Below are 25,393 nucleotides of genomic sequence, written 5' to 3' on the forward strand. Positions count from 1 at the left end.
CCTTGTCCCCTGCGGGTATGACTGGGACTGGCAACATCCCTGGAAGGAGGTTCCCCAGTTTGTTTCCAGGCCACTGATAATGAAAGCTAACAAAGCTGAGAAACCCACTTCATTCTTCCAGCCATCGTTGCTGATGTCCATCTTGAAAAGGCATATTGCATTAGATGACAAGTCCAATTGTGGCAGAGTAATATGAAATGAAGACAGAATTATTTTCACAACTTTAAAAGAAGGTTATGTTAACTTAAAAGGAAAAAAAAAGTATCAGCCTGGACATAACTGTATGCATTCTCTTTAAAGCAGCATTGTCCACAAACTGCAAAGTAAAAGCTGTCTCTTTCTTCAGGTTAGTAAGTGTAGCCTATCTAATACCAGTGAGATGGCTAGGACTTTTATGTGCGAGGGCAGCCAGAGGCAGGATTAAGAACTGCCAAATGAGATAGGGGGTAAATTGAAAATTCACAGGCATTTCCAATAGAGCAACTCATCTGCTTGAGCTAACAGACTTGGGGCAAAAAGGGAGGAGCGGAAAGAAAAACCCATACTTGATCAGAGATACATTTTTCAAAAGCATTCGGTGAAAGCTATGATTTCCTTCGGCCTATCATCTTATCTCTAAGTCAAACCTGAGATGTGTTGGCACACGCACTGAGGAAGTCAGAGCTGCCATAGACTTTCCTTTCCTTAACTGGGGAAGAGCTCGGGTGATGGCGGCTGCACAGTACAGCAGCGTGAGCAGGTACCCAGCGCCCAGAGCACCTCACTGCAGGCCAGCACCACTCTCGTGCTTGCGAGGCTTCCTGGGCAGTTAGAGGCCTAAACGTCCATGTGGCCACATCAACAACGCCCAGTCCCTCTTTCCCCAAGGTCAGTTTTTGACAGCACTACCAGGCATTTCAGCAGGGTTAACTTTGTTAATGGTCAGTATAAGGGATTGCAAACACGATGCTTACTGTGGAAGGGAGTCTGTGAGCTGTGTGCTAATTTTTAACAGTATTTATAATAAGGCGAGGTTCTAAAATGAAATAAAACCTTGGACCTTAGACCGTGCTAAAGGACCTTAGTCATACACTAAAACAGTAAATAAACATGTTATTTTCTATTAGTATTCGTAGCCTATAGAGTCTGTATCATCACAGAAAAGGTACAGCTGTCCCATCATACTCCACGACCACATCTTTTTAAAATGACCTTACATTCGTGTGCTATTCTGGGTGAAGAGCGGAGACAGCTGAAAACAAAACTCACAGTGATACGTTTTTCACACCCTTTCACTGATGTCGTTAGAGAATCTGCTGCTGGATTCAGCAGCACTGGCTGCCTGTTATATACGCTCCGGTGCCGGCGACAAGTGCCAGGCTGTTTTTCTTATTTGTAAAATGGTGAAGATTTCTGTCAGAAGTAAAACCAGGAGCTTCATGCTTGGTAGTTCTTTATATAAATCCATCACATCTTTATCGTTTTTTTCAGTAAATCACAAAGCTATTCTTAGGCAGCAGGGCAGTAATCATGAATGGACCATAGAAAACGGAGTCATTCCACTGCAGGAAATAATTTAGTTGTTTATGATATTCTTTTTTAACTTTATGATATTATTTTTCGGCATTATCAAATTAACCGCAGAGAAAGGTAGTTAAGTATGAATTATGTTATTTCTGATCTAAACAGTTCCTGTACGTTCCCAAACATAATTGAAACAATGTGTAAGAACAAATTTGATGGACACAGTATTAATTTTATAGATAATAAGGTTTCACCTTCTACTGGGGGAAATTTCACTTTTAAAAGGACTTTTTGGAATGAATATATTAATTTTCTCTGTACTTTTGATTTCAGTAAAGGTCAAGGTAGTGTCTTTAGAATTTGAAAACTCTTTTTATTAAAGACTTGTGTGGACAGGGAGTCTCTGGTGTATTAAAGAAGAAATTAAACACTGGTAGGAAATATCATGAAGTAGAGTTAACACATAGAAGTGTCATGAACTGCGTTTAGTCTGAGAATAAGCTCATACTGGGACAAAGTCAGGTTTATGCAAGCTTCGAAAACATCAGAGGTTTCGTTCAGTTAACAAAAGTGCCAATAATGGTGAGCATTTCCTGAATTTAGCATTTTAATCACTAAAAAACAATGCAATATCACCAGCATACAGTGCAATTATTGGGAGTCTATCTGTAAAACACACATATGTTAAATACAGACAAGAAATCATTTGAGTTTGAGAAATGTGCTTCACACAGCCCTTCCAGGAGATTTGCTGTGTGACCATGTTGTGGCGTTATCCTACAGATTCTGTTACACACTGGAGTATTTGGGATGACTATCGTAAAGCAGAATACCTGTATGTTCTACTCATAAGGTCACTCATGCTAAAAACTCTCCAGGAATGGACTTTTTCCCCCTGTATTCTGAAAGCCTGAGTCACAATTTAGAAAATGTAAGGGAGGAATAAAATATGAACATTTTGGAGGTGAAGCTAAAAAATATCTGGACAATGTGTGAAAACTAGAAAGGCTAAAATTGTTTTCTCCCTTTCCTTTAAGAGGGATGAATAATAAAATATATCCAGATTTACCTTAGTTATGCAATAATCACTCACGTTATCGTGGAGGGGGACGATACTCTAGTTAATGTCCCTGTTGTGTAACTTCTTCGATCTCTTTAAAAGAAAGACCTTGGTTACCTTTGACACCTTTGTGACCTTCAGCTGCTGGTGACAAATGATGAAACACTAACACCCAGTCCTGCTGATTTGGCTAAATAAAGCTATCGGCTTCGCTCTTCTCACGTGCCTCAGGCAGAGTGCCACCCACACAAAGCCAGGTGGCAACATTCTCCCGCTCGCGTCTAGTGCAAGTGTGCCAGCTTCTTCCCCTGCTATTGCCATCACCAGGGAGCTACCCAGGCAGAAGTTGGGAACATACGTACTTCTACTCCATTAAACATAGAGGAGGGTAAACATCATTAAAAATGTGGCATGTCTTCCAGAAGTTAAAGATTCTCAGAGATGGAGTTAAAGGTTCAAAATCTCATCCGATGTAACCACAGTAAGCACTGTGTCTTACAGCAATACTGCATGACTGAAAACGAGTGTTTTCTTTTCTGAAAGTGGTCTGCTCCCTACCCTACATCACCATCACAGCGTCTGACGTTACAAGCATTTGCATGGCAGCCATCCACAGTCACAGGCGGGATGTCCAACAGGAGGGCTGAGCTGCAGGGCCAGTCACCTTTATTTAACGGGGTACACGTATTTGAACAAAATAAAGGTTAAGAGATATGGAGGGCTATAAAAAGGTGTCTCTAGATCGGTGTGATCTCAGTGTTCGCCTTGAGCTACATTGGCCGGTTTGACAAACAAAAACCCACACCTTGGCTATTGCTTCCCTGACTGTGGCCAGCTGCGTATGCATAGATTAGCTGGCTGAGCGGCACTGGTTCATGCCCATGCAAGGCAAAATGAGGAAAGGGTGAGTCAGGGGCTAGGTTTCACTTTTTCCCTCGTTTCCAAGGACCAGCTGAACTACACCCAAGCAATTCTGAATCTCATTTATTGTGCGAGTCTCGATACTCCTAGTCATTAAAAAGAAAAATTATCATTCTGTACTATGTCTAATGAACAGTAACAGACAACATCTAGAAAAAACTGGAGAAACAAAGATACGTGTAACAATTTGCAATTAGAACTTTTCCTTACATGTAGCTAACCTGTCTTCTTGCTTCATGATGTACATAATTAAATTACCAGAGATTGATTCCACCTAAAACATGCTATTTTTGAAGAAATCAGGCAATTAGTTGCCATGGCAACCCAATTTAGCCAGTTTTATACCCCTTATCTTAATTGCTGTATTAATTGAGAAGAGAAAATAAATTGAATACTCATCCATTTCTTGCCATTTTAAATTTCAGTAAAATATGAATTGCACACAAAATATTGTTTTAATTTGTCATCACGGACTCATGATTAGAAAAAGAAATTAGAATGCTGAAAACAGTATTTAAGATGGATGGCATATGTCAGTAGCAATTTGATATGCTGAAAGAGCTGTGCTCTTTTGAAATGTAATTACTCAAAAATAGGATCTGCATATATTATTTGAGTGAACGAATGAAGGATTGTAAGTCTTAAAGACTTTATTTTATAAATTTTGGAAAATATCTCTATGCCAATACATACAGAAAATGCATAGGAATATTCAACTCATGGGAAATTCGGGACCTCTTTTACACAAAATGTCAGCATATGGCATCTATGAGACCAGTTTTCAGACGTGTCGTATTCTGAGCAGCACACCCAAATTTTGGTATCTTCCCACTCGACCGGTTCCATTGACTTTGGTTGAACCATTAGCAGAGTTCAGCCTGCACACAAAATGCAGTGGAATATTCTGTCTGAATGGGATTTATGCCTGCAGCGAGGGTACCTGCTGCCAAATCACCTAGTATGCCCACATTTTCTGATTAGAAAAACAGCATATGGAGGGGGAAAAAAAACATGAGGGAGGAGACAGAAATTTGTGTTTAGATTTTCATAGCAGTATCATTAGAAAGCATGAAGCATTATTTCTCACAGCCCATATTTGAAGTACAGTAATTTAAAGAGAGAACGTGTTACTTAGCCTCACCACGTACTGCACAGTCTGGCTGCACAGCTCCCGCCAAACAGTTTGGGAGCTTCTGCAACACTCTCTTCATTCTTTATCCTTGGCCTTTCTTGGTTTATTCTCTTTCAGGCAAATATGGAGCTGAAAAATAGAGAAATTGGTGAAAAATCTGTACCCAAGGAGAGATCCTAGGCGGTCCTACATTTTACAGTTAGTTATTGGGAGTAAAACGAAGGAAATTCTGTAGGCATCATTGCAGTTCCAAACTGACCTCGCTATGACAATGATTCAAATAGGAGTTTTAAGAGAAAAGGCCGTATTTGTGATGGGTCAGAGGAAAGGCAATTGTGCCAGAAATTAGCAAACCCACATTCTCAAAGGCTTTTTCTTCCTGCTCAAATATGAAGAAAAATTGTTCTTACTATAATTGCTCACTCTGTAATTCTGTTAGCCAGCAAAAATGTAAAAACTGGTTAAAAAGTTGGAATTGAGCTTTCTGTGTTACATAAGCGATAGTGCAAGTAGATTAAAAACTGCTGCTAAATGGTAAACCATAAATATTCTAGTAAAATTTAGAATAAATGAATTTCCATTCTGTCAGCTTGAGAGGAAACCTACATGGCAATGGATACCCTATTGCTTGCTCTAGGAATTAAATGGCCTTGTAATTTCTGCATCATGGCATAGAAGTGCGTAGATAATATGTATTAATTTGATGGTGCTGGAAGCTTAATTTAATAAGAAGAAATGAGTACAGAAGTCTTTTTACCATTCATAATGAGCATGTGAAAAGGGACAGTTCATGCTCCATTCTTCCTAAAAACTGTTCTGGCTCCCAGCAACACTGTGGCTTAGATCTGTGTGGCAGCTGGGTTCCCTAGAATGGCTGATATTTTTTTTTCTTTGGAAATTTGATAAATATTGCCGGGATCCAAGGTCTCTGATGTTCTTAAAAAAAAGGAAAAAGAAAAAAGAAAGTTTAATAGTTCAAATTAAATTCCTTTTTTTCATATTTTTTCTAATTAGATTTTGTTATTTAAAGGCATTTACCTAAATATTCCGTTGCTGTAATGACCAAGATGCAAACCGTTAGAGTGCTAGAGACTATTTCCTATCTTTAGTTTTTCATACCATTAGATGAACTTTCTAAATATAAGTGAAAACATGCAGCCTCATTGTCTCCCAGTCTTAACACTTGTTGATCTGTGTCTGGCATTTTTCTTGTCAGTTGATTATCAATGCTTTGTTCCTTAGCGGCGCCACTAAACAAATTACATTATTTACAAGTAAACTGACTTTCATCTGATTTATTCAAAGCCCATTTTCACATTGCATGTGGAAATGTACTTTTTTGTGTTTGATAATCCTTGTTCTTCCTTGTGCATCTTGTTCTATTTTAGATCAAGTCAAGTTTGGTGTCAATTTTTAAAAAAAATCAAACTAGAAAGGAAAATATTTCATGAGGATTTTCCTGTTGGTTTTCACAAATTAAAAGAAATTTTATTTACCTGAGCAAATATTTTTATTATAGCCAATTTGTCTAGTTTATTATATCCTTTCAATCTTAAAATAAAAATATTTTAAATTCCTAATTCCAAAAGAAAAAAAAATACACCTCAGTTATTCCAAAGAGGGATTAAATAATTTCAGAACTCAGAAATCTCAAGGTAGGATGGCCAACATCAGTTTAGTTCTTTGATTTTGGGTGGTCTGTTGAGCAAAGAATATGATTTGATCTTTAAGCACCAATGTTCAAGATATGGTTTCACTTGGATATGCTCTTAAGAACCTTTCCACTGCTTCTTCATTTTCAAAGACAGTATAAACCCACCATAATCTCGAATGTCCAAACCTGTTTTTTTTCCGAGTTCTGAATACGTTTTTGCATGCTTAGAAAATGTAATCAGGGTCATGTAGGCTAATCTTGAGATTTGCTGCAAATTGGAAAGGGAAAGTTGGAAGAAAAGGATTAAATCTTCATGGCTTTTTTTCTCTTTGAGATGCATTTAAACAGCGCTTCCATCTCGAAAATGTTCTACCAGTTTAGAACAATGTCTCCGAGCAGCTTCTCTAAGTACACACTAGCAGTTTAGCGTAGAGGGATGGCTACTTTTAACTACCCTCCTGCTCAGCTGTACTCCTAGAAGAGAATATAGTGTCTAAACATGGTGACTGTTGTTTCCAACAGTGAAGTGCTTAAATTGTTTCTTCCACTGTTGCTGTGGTCAGTAGAGCTCAGTCAGCAGAGAAAAACACTACTGAATGTGAAAATAGCAGGTTGGCATGGCCCCGGTACCAGTGGGTGCTCCCCAAGGCTCCCTTAGCATTAACTGAAAAAAATGCATGAACTCAAAATGCTCCACAGAAGTCACACTTTGAGTTAAAACACATAAAAACAACTTTCATATTAATGATTTGAGGCTACATATTTATTAGCATTCGCATTGACTATTTTAAAGCTTCTGTACATGTGCATGCACAAGATCTGGTGAGACATTGAGACGTGACTCTGGACTGACTTATGCAGTGTGGATCTTCTATCAGTCTTTTATGATGCTAACAGTAGGAAGACAAGATAGCGGTGCAGCTGCGTTTACATCATGCAAAGAAATAGGGTGTTGTGTAGGCGACCATCAGTTGTTTGCCAACAGCTTTTCTTTGGATACCCCTAAAAATGAAGTCCTCAGCTTTCATTGACTTTTTAGGGGTGTCTGGATTATTGCACGGGACATATAGAAAATCTCACCTGCTGTGTAGTGATTCCTAACTCTGTATTTTTGCTGCCATTTTAAATAAGTGAAAGCTGTTGGTATTTGAAGGTACACTGATTAGGAATGTCTTAATTCAGTTTCAAAGCAGTCCAGATACTGTCTTTAATTTCACAGAGCACAGCTCAGCCATGTTAGAAATCTGTACACAACAGCATCACATTTCTGTGGAAAAGCTAGAAAGTGGATCATGAAATAGCTCTTCATGTCCATAAAAACGTTATGCTCAGATTAAATGCATCATCAGCCATTCAACCATATGATTGCTTGTTAGACATGCCATTTTATGCAAGTCTTGATACTTAAGAGAAATGTCATCTTAGTCCACGGCCATGATTGTGCGTAATTGGTATCTTTTGAGAACCTAACTACCTGATTGGCAATCTCATCTGAGTAGTTAGATGTCTAATTGCCATCATGGTTCCTACAGGAACTTTTTGTACCAAAACTGAATGCCAGTTTTCAAATTTCTTGGCGGTGTTTTTCCACAGAGGGCTTATAATTTAAGACTTTACACTAATAATTCTAATATGATTCTGCATGACTTTTCATTAAAATTCAAGTACACAGCGGTATACAAAGTATCTGTTTCTGTAATAGTTCTTTTGAAACTATTTTTTTTAAATAAGGGTAGCAACATGGTCATTTATGCTGATAGGACCAAAATCCAATTTAACACCTACACCTTCTCATAACAGTCCCTTGCATTGCAGATTCTAGTTCCCAGACAATAGACCCCGCATTGTTCTATGACACACTCTAACTCATGAGACAGAATTACTTTCGTTAGTCTGTTTTTCACATGTTGCATCTTACAACAGCGGTAGCTATTGCCCAACTGAAGGCTGCTGTTAGAAGCTTTGTGTGCAGCCTAATGCCAGGATGCAAAGACATTGCCAGTCCTGATCCAGGTCAGATAAGTGTATCATACAGCTCCAACTGCAGCACGTTCTAAGATGAAGCTGTACTTTCTTAGTGTTGCTGATCAAAGTTCCAGTCCCACAAGCCTTAACTAACCTGAAAGATCTTTCTTATATTTTGGTCTCATTGAAGGGTATTTATTAAGGTTCTCAGTTTTCCCCTAGATCATTAAAATCAAGATTTTAATTTTCTTTCAGTATTACATTACCCATCCTTCCACCTCTGGTTTAGTAGCTTTTACACACGTGAGTAATGCTGTTTCATTCACGTTTCTCGTGTGCATTCACAGCTATGCCACTTGCGGGAGCCTTAGCCAGAACTCGAAATTATCTCTAACCCCAACAGCTCTAAAGGCGCCTAAAGGTTTATAGTGTTCAGCCTCAGGAGGAACGGCCAATTCAGTTCAGTGACAAAAGTGGGAGCTGAGCGCTTTTGAAAAGCTGCTCCCAAGGGTTGTTGGACAGAGCCCTTTGTGTCTTGGTTCATGTATTAATTCTGCTTTCAGCTGCAAGGTTTTACAATACAAATTAAAGGAAGTTTTATTTCAGAATTAAAATATACTATGGAAATCTTTCGTTTCAAAACCAAAGCTGGCTGAAGATCATGGGATTTTTGGATTATTTCAGAGTAATACTGTGAAATTTATAAAAGTCATCTATTCCCAATGGGGATGTTGTGACCATTTTTCCTTGATTCATTTTTTGTTGTACTTTTTATGACATGCGTGTTAACAAGCTTCAGTTTATGACCTTGACATTTGCTTATTTTTCTTTTGGAGGTCTTCATAAATCACCAAAAGATTTTCTTTAAGTCATTATGAATATACCAACCAGAGAATAAGTCATTGGAATGGACAGAAGCAATTTCCTTTCCCTCTATTTGTGCGTAATAGTTGACTGGCCCATAAGCCATACAAAGATAGTGAAACATTAGCACGGCAGAGAAAATGCAGCCGTATCTGCGTTTGACAAAATAACAGTACATTCATAATGCTGTTGGCTTCTTAATTTCAAAAGGCAGATTTTAATATTACTGACTTCAGAGAAAGATAAGAAGGGCAGTGCATAAGACATTATCAGTCCAGTGTGGAAATAATGCATTCAAAATTAAAGACGGCAGTTTAATTAAGTGCATGAAAGGCTGGCTTTTATGATCATATTTCAAATACTCGAATGTCTTTTCATCCATTCTGCCGTATGACTTTACTTAATAACATATCAAGAACAAAAAATGTATTGGAGTCTTTCTGCAAATTCAATTAGTCCAATAAAAAGTGAAAAATAATTTCTTTTTCATTAAAAAGAACTCAACCCTAACCTTTCTGATGACAAAGTGCAAGATGAGGAGGGGGGGAAAGCTAAAGAACTATGAAAATTCTGCCTTTGTTATGCATTTATGTGTGCATGAAACAGATGAAGTGTCACCATTAGTAACATTTGTGATGGAAAGGACTAATTGCGTTCTGCTACAGTTAGTAGTTTATCAGATCCAGACCAGGGGGTATTTACTTCTCCCTCAGGATGCTCTCACAGTGCAACAATAAATCCACAGTTTATTGGGCTGCTATAGGCAGGGTGATTATGCTAAAGTGTACCTCTTTCAGCGCTAAACTTGAAACCACCATGACACATTGCACTAGTGCTTTACAGGTTAAGTGTGACCTCCTTTCCACCTGCTAAGGGTTTATAGCTAAGGGAAGTGCAGAGATCATAGATCCTGTGTACTAAACCAGATAAACAAGTACTACGCAACCCAGAAGTGCAGCATTTCAAATGAGAAATTATTAGGTACCGTATACAATGAAGGAAGTAATGCTCATTTAGAAAACCTTGAGATCGGTTAAAATAGGATGGCAAAGGGGTCTGTAATAAGATATTGAGTTTTAGACTGAAAGCAGTAGGTTACTGGCTCAACCATGGCACACATCTGTAGTGGCTGAAAGTTATTACCACTTGTCAGCTCCTCTCTGACCTCTGTGAAATGAGGTGCTAGTCTCAGCCCGGCTCCCAGTGGGCAGACGTCTCCGTTACAAACACTTCCAGTGCCACGGCTGGTTTGTCAGTCACAGCCTTGGCGCAAAGGCTTGTAGCGACACCGTGGTGAATAAAAAACATCCTCACCTCTGAAGCTGGTTCTTTCAGGTCAGGGCTGAGGCAGGCTGGCAAATAATTTGAGAAAGCTCGAAACTCCACTGCTAACACAGGGTGGCTCTGGGTAAACAAAAGATCTTGTTTTCCAGAGTTGCACGTTGACAGGTTTCACTTCTGCTGACACGACTAAATGTGTCCCTAAGGGTTGCTGGGGAATGGTACAGTCCTGTTCAGTTCATGGGCACCCACCATATGAATTTATTCCTCTCTGCTGTCTCTTGCCTCGTTCTTGATTCGTTTAATACCATGCTGGCTATCTGGGGGATGTTTCCTACTATGTTTCTCTCAGTATGTGTTTGTGAACAGATTCTTTCCCAGCTACCTATCCATGTCCTGATCTCATTTTGACTTCAAAGTATTCCTCTCCCAGAGGTTTCCTTAGAATAATTATCCATACTGTAGAGAATCAGACAGGCTGCATTCTGAAAATACAGTAACAAATTTACAATAGTGACTCATCAGTATTTTAAAGCAATAATTTTCATATAACAGAGGTAAGAACTAAAAAAATATTTCCCTTTGCAAGCATGCAGGTACTAATAAAAGCAAGTGTTTATTGCAGCATGATTTAATAAACATATGTTTGTTTTTTAATATAGGTAACCCTCCGGCTACAGGTACAGGAACTTTACACATCACCTTGGAGGACGTCAATGACAATGTCCCATCCCTTTATCCAACACTGGCAAAAGTTTGTGATGATGCAAAAGATCTCAGGGTAGTGGTACTAGGAGCATCGGACAAAGACCTTCATCCCAACACAGATCCATTCAAATTTGAACTGAGTAAGCAATCGGGCCCAGAAAAATTGTGGAGAATCACCAAGCTCAACAGTAAGTCTGTGACTTTTTTTTGTTATGCATTTAGCCCTCCCACCCCATGCCCACCCTGAGACTGCCCGCTGTGTGAATTCAGGAGCAGTTCTGCATGAAAGTCTTGCAGGATGGACACGGTGCTGCTGCTTTACACCGCTCTTTTTGCTCGGACCAGCTGCCCTGGGGGACATACTGCTAGTCTGTCTGCATTTTCTATTAAATCTGAGCTTTTTTCCTGTTATTATGTGGATGAAACTTTTTGCTTTTAGCCTTTCATTAAAGAAAGGCTACTAACGACTTAACAGTTTTGTAAAGATTACCGTATTTCATGGCATGGAATGTGTTTGTGTGAGATGCACAAGGCTTTGCTGTACAGCATGAAACGTTTGCATGGGCTTTAGCAATGTACTTCAAAAGCATCCTGATTTTAAGCATTTGAACTCTTCACAAATAAAAAACCCAAATGCGCTGGGACCATACACCATCGGTAAGAGGGTCAAAGCACACGCTGCGCAATTGCAGAAGGTTCGTATGGCAGGTTATGGGCACAAAGTACTATATTTCTTTTTAATGTAGATTATTATTTCTGTTTGTTTTCTAGCAAAACAAAGGTACTATTTATCTCTGTCACTACTGAATCTTTTAGCAGTTCATTTCATATTCTTCTTAGAAAAAAATAAAGATGGATGTGATGTCTGTACCTGCCTGCAGGACAAAGTGGAAGTGTCTTTTTTCTTTTGCTGTTCTCCAAACATCAAACCACCACTCTGTGAAACCCCCTAGAAGAGTCAGCACACTCACCTGGGTGCCCACAGCTGTCATGAGCCACTGTTGCTCAGGTGGAGCAGATCTGTGGGTCTGAAGGGGCCTTGCTTCCCTTCACTGCCTTCTTGGTCAAACTGGGGAAGAAGTTAAGCAGCTTTGCTTGTGCTTCCTTGCAGGAAGGTTTTTTTTTTCCTTTGGCAAACAGATATATTCTTCCCTCTTGTGTTGCTTTGGGGATGACATGCCTTAGCATTTCATTAGTGTATTAGTTTCCACAGGCAAATTCTGCCAATTATTTGCAGACAAAACAATGTATTTAAACAAAAGGGGCTCTTAAAAGTCTTTTTTTTTGGTGGAGTTTGGAATAAGTTTGCAATTAGCTCTCAGCCCATGAAAGAATTCTGTACTGCCTATTCTCACCTCCAATTCAATTCTTTAATCTTTTCCTTAAAACGTTCTCATTTTTGCCTTGACTTGCATGAATAACTGTGGCATGTCTGATATTTTTTGCGGGTTCCTCTTCCTGTCCAACCAACCACTATTTGGTTAACTCTCACCCTATCCTTTGCAGATACCCATGCCCAGGTCATCCTGCTTCAAAATCTGAAAAAAGCCAATTACAACATCCCCGTCTCAGTGACAGATTCCGGAAAACCGCCTCTGACTAACAACACGGAACTGAAATTACAAGTGTGTTCCTGCAAGAAATCCAAAATGGACTGCAGTGCAACTGATGCCCTTCATATCAGCATGACCCTTATCCTTCTTTCACTCTTCAGCTTATTTTGTAAGTCTCTTCCTCAACTGTAATAATGAAGTAGTATTTAGCTGCTCATTTGTATGCTGCGTAAGAAAACCTACCAAGTTAAATGTGTACTTTGATACCATAATGCAGTAAGTTTGGGGTTTTTTTTCTGAGAAAGTAGTTATAAGAAAGAGGGAGGGGAGGGTTTTTCATAGTCAAAAATAGCAACGAATGCCTGCTGATCAATTAAGAAATAGAAGCAATAATTTTAAGAAGAATCAAAGAGAATTAGAGCTAGCATATGATAAACTAAGAAGTACCAGCTGTAGTAGCAGATTTGTGAGACGCTTTCTTTCATCTTTCCCCACTTGAATTCAATTCAAAAACAGAAACAGGAGATTAAAGGTGTTCTTGTAACAATAGCTGTTCTGGGTCACCATGAAAATGAGTACTGTCTGCTTCAATCTATTCCTCTGTATAAAGTGTGCAAGCAACTGGAACATGAGGAACTTATTCAAGATTCTGGGCTTAGAGCCACCCAGAATTGATAATCAAACTGCAAGTCTGGCTTGGAGAGCAGAGAGGAGAGATATGTAAAGGAAGCTTCTGAGAAGGCGTTCTAAAAGAGACTTACAAAATTTCTAATTTGAATAGGAAGGAATAAAAAAAAAAAAGTCCCAGAATGATTGAAGAGTAGGAATTCAGAGCCGTGGAATCGCAGCTTAGACATGGAATCTAACCTAGGTGTGTCCCTGGCTTGTCCTGTGGCAGCTTCTTGCAAATTTTTTGGTGGAGTATTAGTTTGAGTTCCTTATCTGTTTAAAGAGGAATAGCTGTATCCTATAACTAGGATAGTAAATCTGTTAGTCAAGGATTATTACCGTCGCCTTATGTTAGTAAAATATATCGTGTGTTGAATTAATACCTGAGCCGTGGTGAAAGGCCTTATTTTCTTGATGAGATAAAATCTACCATGAGGCAGAGATAGAGGTCAAGGCAGAGACAGTTTACACATCTGAGGCTTGGTGTATGCTTGATTACACATCTTGACAGTTTTTTCTTATAGTATATTACTTTTATCCCAAAAGGTTAGCATGAAGGTCATTGTGAGAGAATTAGAACTAGCTAATGTTTGTGATGCTCTTTGAAGATGAAAAGGACTATATAAATGCTAAGTGCAAATTCACGTTCTTTGTTCCAATCAGTGACATCTGAAGTATCTCCATTGGCCTTGGTTCAGTTATTCTGGGTTTAGTCTGCTGGAACCAAATGCAGACTTCGGCTGTTAGAAGTAATATGTTAAAAATATTTGACAGTACATGACACTATCACTTCAGTGATATAAATATGCAGCCCATTGATTCAAATATATTCTTGTTACTACTTCATAAATGTTGCTGGTGCTATACTAGGCATGACTTTCACCACTGGAATTACTTTCTTATCTGACGTGATCTGCGCTTGAACTTTATTTACATTAATGCATCTGCCCAGGATACAATGAGGTAGAGAAAAGCTTTTTGCTTTTGAAAGTAATCATGTTGCTTTTTCCTAGCCCCCAAAGAAGTCTGAGCATTTTCCTTACATTGAATTATAAGAAGTAGTTCTAGGTATTGGAAAGCTCTTCTTGAGCTGCACTTCTTGCCGACAGATCTTCTCCAGCTCAGCTGTGGGCAGAACGTAGGTGCCTGGCACCTGAACGGTGCGTGGTGCTCTGAATGACGGGGGATGCCCTCTCCTACTGTCAAAGAATAAGTAGCACTGAATAGTCTTTACACTGTGAAACAATACAGACGTGCCCAGAGCCGTTCTGCACCCTATGTTCATCAGAGTACTTTACCAAGTATGGAGAGAGTTGTAATTTTAAACAAGGAGCGGAGTATGGCTATGCACGTAATCTGGCAGCAGCGAGACATTCCGGTCTGCTGTCTGCCCAATAAAACCAAACCAAAGGGAAATAGCGGGTGAGTTGAAGGGAAGGGGAAGGAAAGATCTGCCTCTTGGGACAGAAGCTGTTTTACACATAGTTGTGCGTGACACCATGAATCCCACAAATAGACTTCAGCATTGAGAGACCAATCCCCAGCACAGGACCACATTTTTTTTGCTAAAATTTGCTACTCTTCAGTTGTGTGGTTTGGATTCATGCAGTCACACAGAGCAAGGGTGGTATTCCAGGTCTGGTACAGCTCCCTAATTGTGCTTGTGCAAAGCTGGCAAGCATAACCACCTTCATAACTGTTTTCCTTAGGTGTAAATGACTATATGGAGACGTAAAAGAATGAGGCCAGGAGCCAGTTAAAATAATGTGGTTCTGTATTTGAACTTCCCTCAGATGTGCTGGTATCATTGCATTTCCAATTCATTTTCACACATAGATTGTGGGGTTTTTTTATAACTGCGTTTAGTTCCATTACAATGTTTTGTGTAGCCCAAATATTTATCAGAGTAATCAAAGATTACGATGCCATAGAAACAAAGAGAACTTTAATGCTTATTGAACAGATGAAATATCCCATTTCTAGTGGCAAGTTATGGGTTTAATTTTTGCAAAAGCCCTTACGTGGCTCACTCTGCTCCCAGTGTTTATGTTTTATGAGGCTCTTTTTCCTAGGAGGTAAATCCTTCACTCAAATGAACTTTGTTATTCATGCCAAAGTATTTCTTTTTGTATTTGACATCTGGTGTGAGGATAGATAGCCTTATGAAAGAGCTGTTCGTGGTAAAAATGCCCTGCATGAATCTCCTCCCCATACAAAACATCTTGGTATTATCATTTAAATGGTGCAATTATTATCTATACTTAGAATATGTGCCTCCTTTGTAAATCATGGAAGAAGTCATATGTGGTAGATTTCTGAAGCATCTGAGCATAGAACTGAAGAGCCTGATTAAAACTGTAATGCATGCAAAAAGCAGCAGTTTCGCCTATTCTGTAGATGCCCTGCTGTGTTCAGTATATTGAGGGATAATGGGATACAGACTGCAGAGTTGCCCAGGAGTCCTTGGAAAGGTAGATATACTTGGAACAAGAAAATTTAGGAGTTCTTGTCAGCTAGATTTAGAAAATATAAGATGCCAAAGGATACGGGCAGATTGCTGGTTTTCCACAACAAAACAGTAAGGTGTTTGCTGGGATTAAAACATGGTGAATACAGAGTTGATTGAAAAAAGGAGCATCTTTGCATATTTTGTACTTAACCTGATTTATTACCACCGGGAATCGCTGAAGTCGATATATAGTGGATAGTTAGAGGGCTTTCCACAGTTATAATAGTTAATGTTAACAAATATTGGAAAAATATTAAATCTTATCTGTCATTAATGCAGATGTCATGTGTAAGATGAGACCTGGTGTAGCGGCATCTTGGCCTCTGCCAGCAGTTCCTAGCCACTACTGGAGACAAGATAGGACCAAAATATTCAGATATAATTTAGAATTTAGTAATTCAGAGGGGAAAAAAAATCAAAAAATAGATCGTGGTTTCCTGGTCAGGGATGATTACTTGAGGGAGAGAAAAAGTGGGAGAGAGAGGAAGTGTGTGATGCAGCACGACCAGTGTCGTGCTCCTGGACATTTTCAGAAAGCGAGTATCTACCTCGTTCCATAAGGATGAGGGATGGAGAGAGAGGGGGAAAACGTGCCCCTTATTGCAACCTACAAATTAGTAGCTGATGTTTCCTTTAGGTATTGGTTGAACAAAATGGTTGAACGATACCTAAAAGGGAGAATAGCTGTCCTTGAAAATTTTGCTAAGTCAAAACAAGCTAAAAAAGTAAAAGATCAAGATAAAAACAAGTTTGTGTGTATCGTCATAATGAACTCGGCAACAAACCTTCCCCGGGCCCTATGGGAGTCTGAGAAAGAACTACTCTAGCTAGTAGAACTAGGCTTTATATCAATTACAAATTATTTACATTATTATTATTATTTAAAGCAGTATTTGAATTCTGGACTTTTGATTTGACACTAATTATTTCACTTAATTGCATAATCATAGAATTATAATTACATTTCATATCTCATTTTATATTCTACCAACATAAAAGACCAAGTTAGATGCAAATGTGTTGAATTAAGGGACTTAAATAAGAACCAAAGTCATGTCTGAACAAGCAGAATTCAGAGCAATTATATTAGAAGGTCAGTCACACTAGCAATAATATTTTACTTAAATTTCCTTGTTAGAAAAGGACTTTAAATACTTCATCTTGAAAAAAAAAAAAACAACTTGATATCTTGGTTGACTGTCGACCATTGATAAGAAGCATTTTTTTGTTAACTTAGCCAACGGACTACAAACTTGTAAGTTGACTTGAGCTGAAATAAGGTATTCCATTATTATGAACGGAAAGTACTGTCAGAGGCTGGGGGGGAAATAGTGCTATGAAGAAATTAAATAAGCTGGAGGTCTCTACACTGAAATTAATTTGTTAAACTGAGGGTGAAAGGCCTCAGGTGTGCTGAAAAACAGAGACTCTCACAGATGCCTGTACTGCGATTGCAAAGAAGCCTTAGAAATACCCTTGACTTTAACTTCCTATTAATTTCCACTAACTTTTCCTGGTTCATTGCTTGCTGTTCCCCACCATAACATTTTTCTGATTTGAGGAATGCAGCTACAGGCTCAATAGACAAAACATTTTTTTTCTTCCCTTGAAAATCGGGTATTTGGTACTAAACTATTACAAAAATTCAAATTATATTGAACTGGAGGATTTGAATTTACATGATGTAGACAGCCAGAGTTAAACCTGCAGTGTTATCCTTCACCCAGTTCGTTTTTCAAAGCAACGGAAGCATCTGTCTCTTGTATAGCCGATGTTATTTGTGCAGGAACATCAAATGTCTGAAGACTGAAGCAATGCATTCTTCAATGGCGCAAGACTAAGACGAATCATAGCAGGTTGCAAATGGAAAAGACCTTTAAGGTCATTGCTCTTTCCATTACAACTGTAGATTTGTTACCTGCGGATTCAAAGATTTTGGCTTTTATTGTGAGTTACTTGGCTTAGTTGTTTTAGACAACCAGGTAGTACATCTTTTTCAGGGCTCAACTACTATTTAGTTTTTACAGTTGGAGTTTTGTTTTTCCCAAGAAAAAAAGAAGTTACTCCCTGCGCTGTATAGTTCCAAAGAGGATGCTTCAGAGGACCCATTCCTAATAGGCAAATTTGTGAAAAACACTATTTTTTCTAACAGTTTTGGTTGCTTTGGCATATTTTAATCTTCTATAGCAATTTTCTACTTTTCAGAGCCGTGGTATTTAATTTGTTTAAAAATTTAATTAGCAAGACTAGGAAATTTTGCAAGATAGATTTTCCCATTTCTGAGAGGTAAAATATCCCTATATTGGCTAGATTTTCCAAACCTGCCAAGATGGGGAAAGTTTTGCTGTGAAAGGTGGTTTTGGGGGTTTTTTTGTTCGTTTGTGGGTTTTTTTTTTCACTATTCTAATTTATGTTCTTGCATTAGAGCACATACCATGTGGGTACTTAAAGTAGCAGCTAAATGATGCTACCCAAGTAATTGGAAATTACTGACATTTAGTGAGTTCCAGTGATATAAACCTCGTTTTCTAGAACCAATAACAGCAGCAGCAATATCCACTATTACTCTAATACTTATTATCTTTGTTACAGACGCTTTTGCCCATATTAACGTTATTATTGTTACTGCTAAATTATCAGTGAATATGGAGGCATTCTCAAATGCATGTGTGAGAGAAAGACCATTGTTATTTGTCTCCTTGAAGATGCTGGTTGATTAGACTCTAGTAAGGAAAGGATGGTCTGAGGGTTGAGGGGTTGCATTAAGAGACAGACAGTCTCGGTTTGAAACTCGCTTTTAACACAGGCCTCTGTGTCCAGTCTTCTGGTTTTCTGCAGGTGTACTCAGTCCTGCAATTTGTTGTGCAGTTGGCTTGGGGAGCCCACCTAAAGTTAATGGGGCCTGAAATGGCACAGAAGTCCATATGTATGTACATAATTGGAGACAGGATGTTTATATACCTCATATAGACGTGACAAATAGAAATACCCTCCAATTGTACATCAGCGTGTTTAAAACGTACTTACTGACATTATATTTTATTGAGTCAGGTGGGAAATGGCATTTTATGCACATTTTTAAACCATCCAAAATTGTTCCAGAGGTATAGACATGAAAAAATACGACAGTTTAGACGATGCGTGTTTGGAATGCGAAAGAGAAAAAAATGTTACTAGTAAATACAGCTCCTTCCCAAAAAGCTGTAATATTGGTCCTGATGGTCATTTTGTAGACATGAAATGAACATTTAAAGAGATTGGTTTGATAGACCATTCAGTGCTGTGAATTCAAATGAACGTTTTATGCTTTCATTTTCTCAACAGTAACTGTTGATATATAATATTTTGTATTTCTTTTCTGAACAACCTCTTAGTCACAGAAATCTATAACTTCAGAGAGTTATCATCTGAATTGTTCTGGAGCAGACTATGGCTAAAAACTAGAACGGAATAAATGACGAGGTCAAATACTTTTTCTGTCATTATTAGCCACTACACACTATGGGGTGTTTGGTTCTTGTACCCATCGCTGACCTTGGATATTTCTCCACTCTATAACACCCAAACACCGCAGAACGCGCTCGCCGAGCGGACAGCTTGCTATTCAGCTTTAGCTGTGCTATTAAAGATGAATGGGGGAGATTTGTTGTGCCTAAAGGTTAGATGATGTTGCTTTTGCTTCTCTAGTAGCCCGCTGGTGCTTACAAAGTCCTTTAAACCGTCACTGATGTTTGGAGTATTTCTGACTGCATCTTAAAGCCTTACTTTACCCATACGCTTAATTTGTCTAGGTATGTGGCTGGTTCGTACTTAGGCAGGCCATCATGCTTCCGAGTTGTTCTTGAAAATTTTTGAAATAGTCAAGTTGATATCAACTTAGCCAAACCTGGCAATTTTCTAATTTGCTTTCTCCTTTTCCACAGTTTCTAAGCATAATACTTTCCTCTCATTTTTATTCTTGCTTAATAAGAGGTTTTTCAGATGATTCTTTTAGTATTTCAAGCCGGAATTAGTGCCTACCTACAGATCTGAATGTGTCTGGACTACTTATACTCATGTTCCACTTATTAAAAACAGCTAGCTAACTAAGCTCTACTGCTGTGGAAGATGAGATCTGCCTGCTTAAGAAGTTATAAGTTGCTGTAAAAGGTTGGCTGGCTGTTACTTTGATGCATTTCATTTTCAGCACAAATAAGAAAAACTAGGAGACTTGGTCAGTGCTACTATTTCAAAACTGTACTTATTCCTTTCACTTGCTGAATATTTTCAACTGTTCAGCTAAATTTATCAGATTAAAGCATGAGAAAAATACACTTCCAGAGTGCAGGCGGTCACCTCTGCAGTTGTTTTGTTTTGAAAGAACTAGAAAAGAAAGGAAGCGTTTATTTCCAGCTGGTCAAATGAAGGTGACATTGCTTTGACGAAGTATCCAGCTAAAATTCCTATCAATTTAAAAAAAAAATAAATCTAGGACTTCTTAGCTGCTTTACCCTAGAAACCACACACACCCCCGCCCCCCAGTATGATACTTCATATCCCTAGTGGGCAGGAGTTTTATTGGAAGAGGCTTTATTAGATAAATGCAGGACTGCACTGGAGTGGGTAGTACGTGTTTCTGAATTTCTAAGCAAACATAGCTGGTCTTTCCGTTGATCTGAGGAACTTTTCTCTCAGACGGTGCTTCTGATGTGCACGTAGGTTTTGCACGTCATGAGAACAGCCCATTACGTAGTGAGCGTATGTGGGCACACGACAAGGAAGAGGCGAAGCGGAACAACGATTGAACAGTGAGCAAGGCCCTTGCCAGGAGTCAGAAGAGTCAGAGCACCTCGGCGTAAATCAGCACTGTTTCAGATCTGCCAGTATAGGCTGATAATAAGTAAGTTAGTGGTGTGAGACACACTCCTGGAAATATCTGCTGATGTCAAACGGATACCCTTTGAAAATGACTTCAGCCTGAGCAACTTATTCCCCTGTGCAGGCTGATTAGTTTAGACTGGCATCTTTCGCCACTGTCTTGCCAGTTTTGGCCAACTGCATAGCACATGGCAGCATTTTAGCTCCTGAAGTTAAATATTGACAGTGATATAAGAGAGCCTACTGGAGCTTTGAGTAGAATTACGAGACACTCATTTCACAAACACAGTACTAATGCAGACTGTGTTTTTCCTATCATTAAGAACTTTGAAATAATTTCCTCACATAAATGGGAACCAATTATATATGATGTTAAAAGCTGCAGATTTTCAGGGTAAACTCATTTACTTCTCTCCTCCTTATAAACTTTTCCACAGTGTATTACTGTTCAGTGAGATCACTAATTTGCTCTAGTCACAGGCATACCTACTGCTATTCCTGACACTAAAACCTATTTTCTTAACTGCAGGAACAAGGACACATGGTATCGGTTTCAAATGTAGTGAGATTTGGGGGTGAAAATAATCCCTTCCAGTTTTGAGACCACAATAAATACCAGGGTAGTCAAAAAACAGTGACCACTAGATTTTGGCATGTGCCTAAACAGTGCTTTCGACTGCTGAAGAGGTCACAGAAGAGCATGGCTATTAAATGATTATTTTACACACAAAAAAAATGCAAAATATTGTAATTGATAGGCATATGGTGCAAACACTGACACTTTTGGTGTTGAAAACTGCCTGTGACGAGTCAACCAGTGATGGACATGAAAACCATTTACGTTTTTCTTAAAGGTCTTCATGAAGGCTAAGCTAATAACTGCCTATATCATTAATGTCCTTTTATCGAGTGTAAAACCAGGAAAGACATGCCTGCATGTTGATTAGCTGCCTTATCAGGAACATGCTTCTGATCTGATCCACCATTTTTGCATTACCTCTTTAACATTACTGAGGTTTCAATAAAGCCCATGATGTAATGTAGACTTTTAATTATGCAAAGATTAATGTAATATTTCTGATGAGAGGGCAATTGAAAGGAAGCTGAAAGAAATGGAGTATACGTGAGTTGCACTCCAGACTCCAGCTGTGTTAACTCTGGTGTCTGTGCTAAATAGGAATTAGAGGATATATGCATCTTGGGTAAAGTTCATTCCTGTACAGAGGGCCAGCGTGAAACTTGAATGCCTTTAATTTTTATGAGGCTTTAACTGCAATGTAGGAAGCATAGCCTGTGTAATGGGAGGTGAGTTTGCTCTCATAAGGAATGCATGTTTCAAAAGCTTTGGATTACTCAGTTTAGACCTGTTTCTTTGAAATAAGCAGGGAACTGAGTCACTAATATGTAAAGATGTTTGGAGAAAGCTAAGTCTGCGACAGGGAAAGCTAGAGGGCCTGGGAACTGCCAAAGCATTTTCTGAGATCAGAAGAAGTCGTTTTGCAAATGTGATTGTTTATTGGCTGATTAGAAGGGCTCTGCTGGGATATAAGCTCTTGGCAGCCTGAACCCTAGTGAACGAGGTTACATGCTACCGGTTGCTTTTTTCCTGGGATGAAATCTTTGTCTTGAAGAGTTATATGCATTTTTTCCCCATTTTCTCCTACTGTGTGGATCAACATAAGGAATAAACCTTAAATTAGCCCACTGTGCATAGGCAGGTAGCTATAGTCATTAACGAAGACAATATTATAAACAGTTTGTCTCTATGAGGTGGCTGGCTCCTTTTCTGAACCAATTCAGCGTCCAAAACCCCATGATGACAATTTGGATCTGGCCTGTGGAGTTGCCCCCAACATCAACAACTCTTTTGACCTTCCAAATACAGCCAGCATCAGTAGGTTTCAGTGGGAGTAGAAAGGGGGTGTTTGTTTCATTTAAGTTTCTACATTATGAATGTCCCTTCTGTAAACTGCATACCTAGCCCTATGTTCCTATAGCATTATTACACTCTGTACTACTAGTACATTAGATCCAGCTAAACATATATAATGTTTGTTAGTTTTCTTGACCAGCAAAAGCAAACATCATCTTCCAACGCCAACGCACTAATGCCAACAGACACCATCTGTTTATGATAACGAGCCGTGCTTTCTTATCTGAGACCCATTAACCATAATAGTAATAAATCAGACAGGAAGCACATAAAAATAACTCTGCCTATTTCACTGTTATCACACTATTTGACTGTTATCTTAAAAGGAATGTGGCTGAATGTTTCTCCTGGGTATTGAAGAGGTAGAGCAGAGGAGAACCGTGAGATAAAAATGGTGAGGATTACAATAGACACTTCAATGAGAAAGATTTCTGGAGAAAAAAGTTATATATACCTGTGCTACCTTTATGGTGCTTGTGCATTCCCCAGACACCTTCAGGGAAAGGTGGGGGGTGACCGCGGCACAACGACGATGCACACACAACGCCTTTGTGGCTTTCCTGCCTGCAGCCGTACACAGCAAATTACTTCTTGTAGGTAGACAGAAATCACACTTAAAACAACACATGGTGTGTAACAATTCTTAAGTGCTGAGACCAGCTATAGAGACAGTGTTGTTCTTAACAGCCGATACAAAGGAAATAAAATAATTACTACACATAATGATCATTAGTGTTCAGATCTAAACCTGCCAGGCACAGGCTTACCAGGGCATTAAGTTTCTAAAAGACATAGTTAACACGGCTCAGCAAATGTGCTCCCTGCACACATTATTTGCACATTTTATGCTCACAGTATTTCTTAAATACTAATATCTTTTATGCACTGTTGCCACCTGCAAACTTTAAATCGTGTGTGATATAAAACACCCAAGAGTGGGTCCAAAAAAAAAAATCCCCATAAACCCACCATCAACAGAACCCCATCAAAGACAGCGGATAAACCCTAGAAGTCAGTAGTCTTTAGGTTGGCTGGTTAGAGATAGGCCTCCAATAAGAAGTAGACCCTAATAATTAGGCAGTGTGTGTGTGTATTTCTGGAACTTTCATTTGGTCCTTCTTTATGGGGAGAATAAAGAAAGAAAAAAAAAGCAAACAAGAAAACTACAATTCCTATACGGAGAACAATAATGAACATTGGAAACCCAGCTGGGAGAACAGAGTGGTTTTAAATATGGACCAGATGCTTATCAGATCCCCAAAGCATTTATAATCGAGCAGTTCTGTTGATTTCAGTAGATCTGCGTGCATTTTCTGCACAATACTTTGGTTGTTCTTGATTTCTGTTACCGGCCAGAAGTCTTGTCTGATAACACCTTATATGACTCTATCAGGATATTTTTTAGAAAGTAAATCTGTAACTGATAAACTTTGATATTAACCACAGAAACTAAACGTTAGGCTAACTTCTCTGTTGGACGTAAGCAAATTTGTATCAACTTTGTGCACAATAGAAAGACCGAAGACAGAGCTGATCTCTCATATTCTTACTGGAACTCCCAAAGATGATTAGCTACTGAAATTTTACAGCCTATAATTTTGAATTTTAATCAGATTTTTTAAAAACTCTAAAATCTACTCCTTCAGCAATCTGGCTTTACGAAAGGGTCAAGTCATCATGCATGAGCAGAGGGGTCCTTCCAAAAAATGTTTGGAATAAGATCATTTTTTTAACACAACTTCAGTTAAGACTGGTGAAAGGGCTGAGCTGAATTCATAGTAGTCTTGGCATCCTTTGCCAATGCCAAGATTTTTGTAGATGTGTCAGCAAAAGCAGATGTTAAGGAGACAGCGTTTTCTGACTGCTGGCAGGGACCTCCTATTGCGTGGGAAAGCCTGGGAAAAAGCCCAGACAGGTTTCTTCGAAGGCATGTCAGTGCAAGCTGCCATCATGGGCTACGAACGAGAGGGAAAACAGGTCATGTAAGGGTAATCCAGGAAAAACATGTGCAGGGTGGGGAGAGGCCACGAAGAAGTCAGAGTAACAGAGGTTTTATTAGAGTGGCGGGTAGGAGAATGCACTGTACAGCAAAAGGCGGGATATGAGCACAGTAGCTTGAATTTGTCAAAGCCTGTGAAAAGATGTTGCAAAACTGCTAACTGAGGAGAGCCTGGGTAGGAGATTTAGCTGTTTGAATGGCTAGAGAAAGCCCTTTGGGATGATGTGTGAAAAAGAATCTTCTAGATTAAGACATAACCTAAATATACAGACCTCGACAGGAGATTCAATGACAAAAACCTCTAGTTTTTTCCAGTTTTTAAGCTTGAATAAGAGGCAGGATGGTAGCGTTGTCCTGAGCAATCAAAGGAAGACCTAGAAGGGAGTGCTTTGGGGGAATGATTTAAGAGCTCTGTTTTATCTGTGCAGAGCTGTCAGCTAAACATCGAAAAGATATCAGCGCTAGAGGTCGACATTTTAGTCTAAATGGAAGAGCAGGTAGAGAGAGCAAGATCGCTGAACTGTCAGCGCTGAAGTGATTGCTGAATGTGTATCGATGCTGCTGAGAAAGGGAGGACATTTAAGCGGGGGGGGAAGGTTTCCCCAGAAACCTGGGATGGAGAGAATGAGTCAGAAGGGTGTGCTGGAAAAGTGATTAGAGAAATCACAGTAAAATGACAGGAGGAGTCACAGGAGCGATGGAAAGCATCAGACTTCCAGACATGTGCCTAAATGGGTTGAAGGCAGCTGATAGGTCAGAAAGGATTGAAGCTGAGAAGCAATTTC

General features: G+C 39.0%; 1 protein-coding gene across 2 annotated transcripts in view; it reads left to right on the forward strand.

Moving 5' to 3' along the window:
- CDH13 (cadherin 13) overlaps positions 1-25,393 on the forward strand; it is a 514,885-nt gene that overhangs the window by 485,540 nt on the left and 3,952 nt on the right. Inside the window, exons 12-13 of one of the 2 annotated variants that reach the window (XM_064459660.1) lie at positions 11,043-11,276; positions 12,595-12,810. In XM_064459660.1, coding sequence (XP_064315730.1) covers positions 11,043-11,276; positions 12,595-12,810 — 450 coding nt within the window. Of the gene's footprint in view, positions 1-11,042; positions 11,277-12,594; positions 12,834-25,393 lie in introns of those variants that run through there. The other variant, XM_064459659.1, reaches the window with a different exon arrangement.

Source organism: Phalacrocorax carbo, chromosome 8, assembly GCF_963921805.1.
Source record: "Phalacrocorax carbo chromosome 8, bPhaCar2.1, whole genome shotgun sequence".
Taxonomy (NCBI): Eukaryota; Metazoa; Chordata; class Aves; order Suliformes; family Phalacrocoracidae; genus Phalacrocorax; species Phalacrocorax carbo.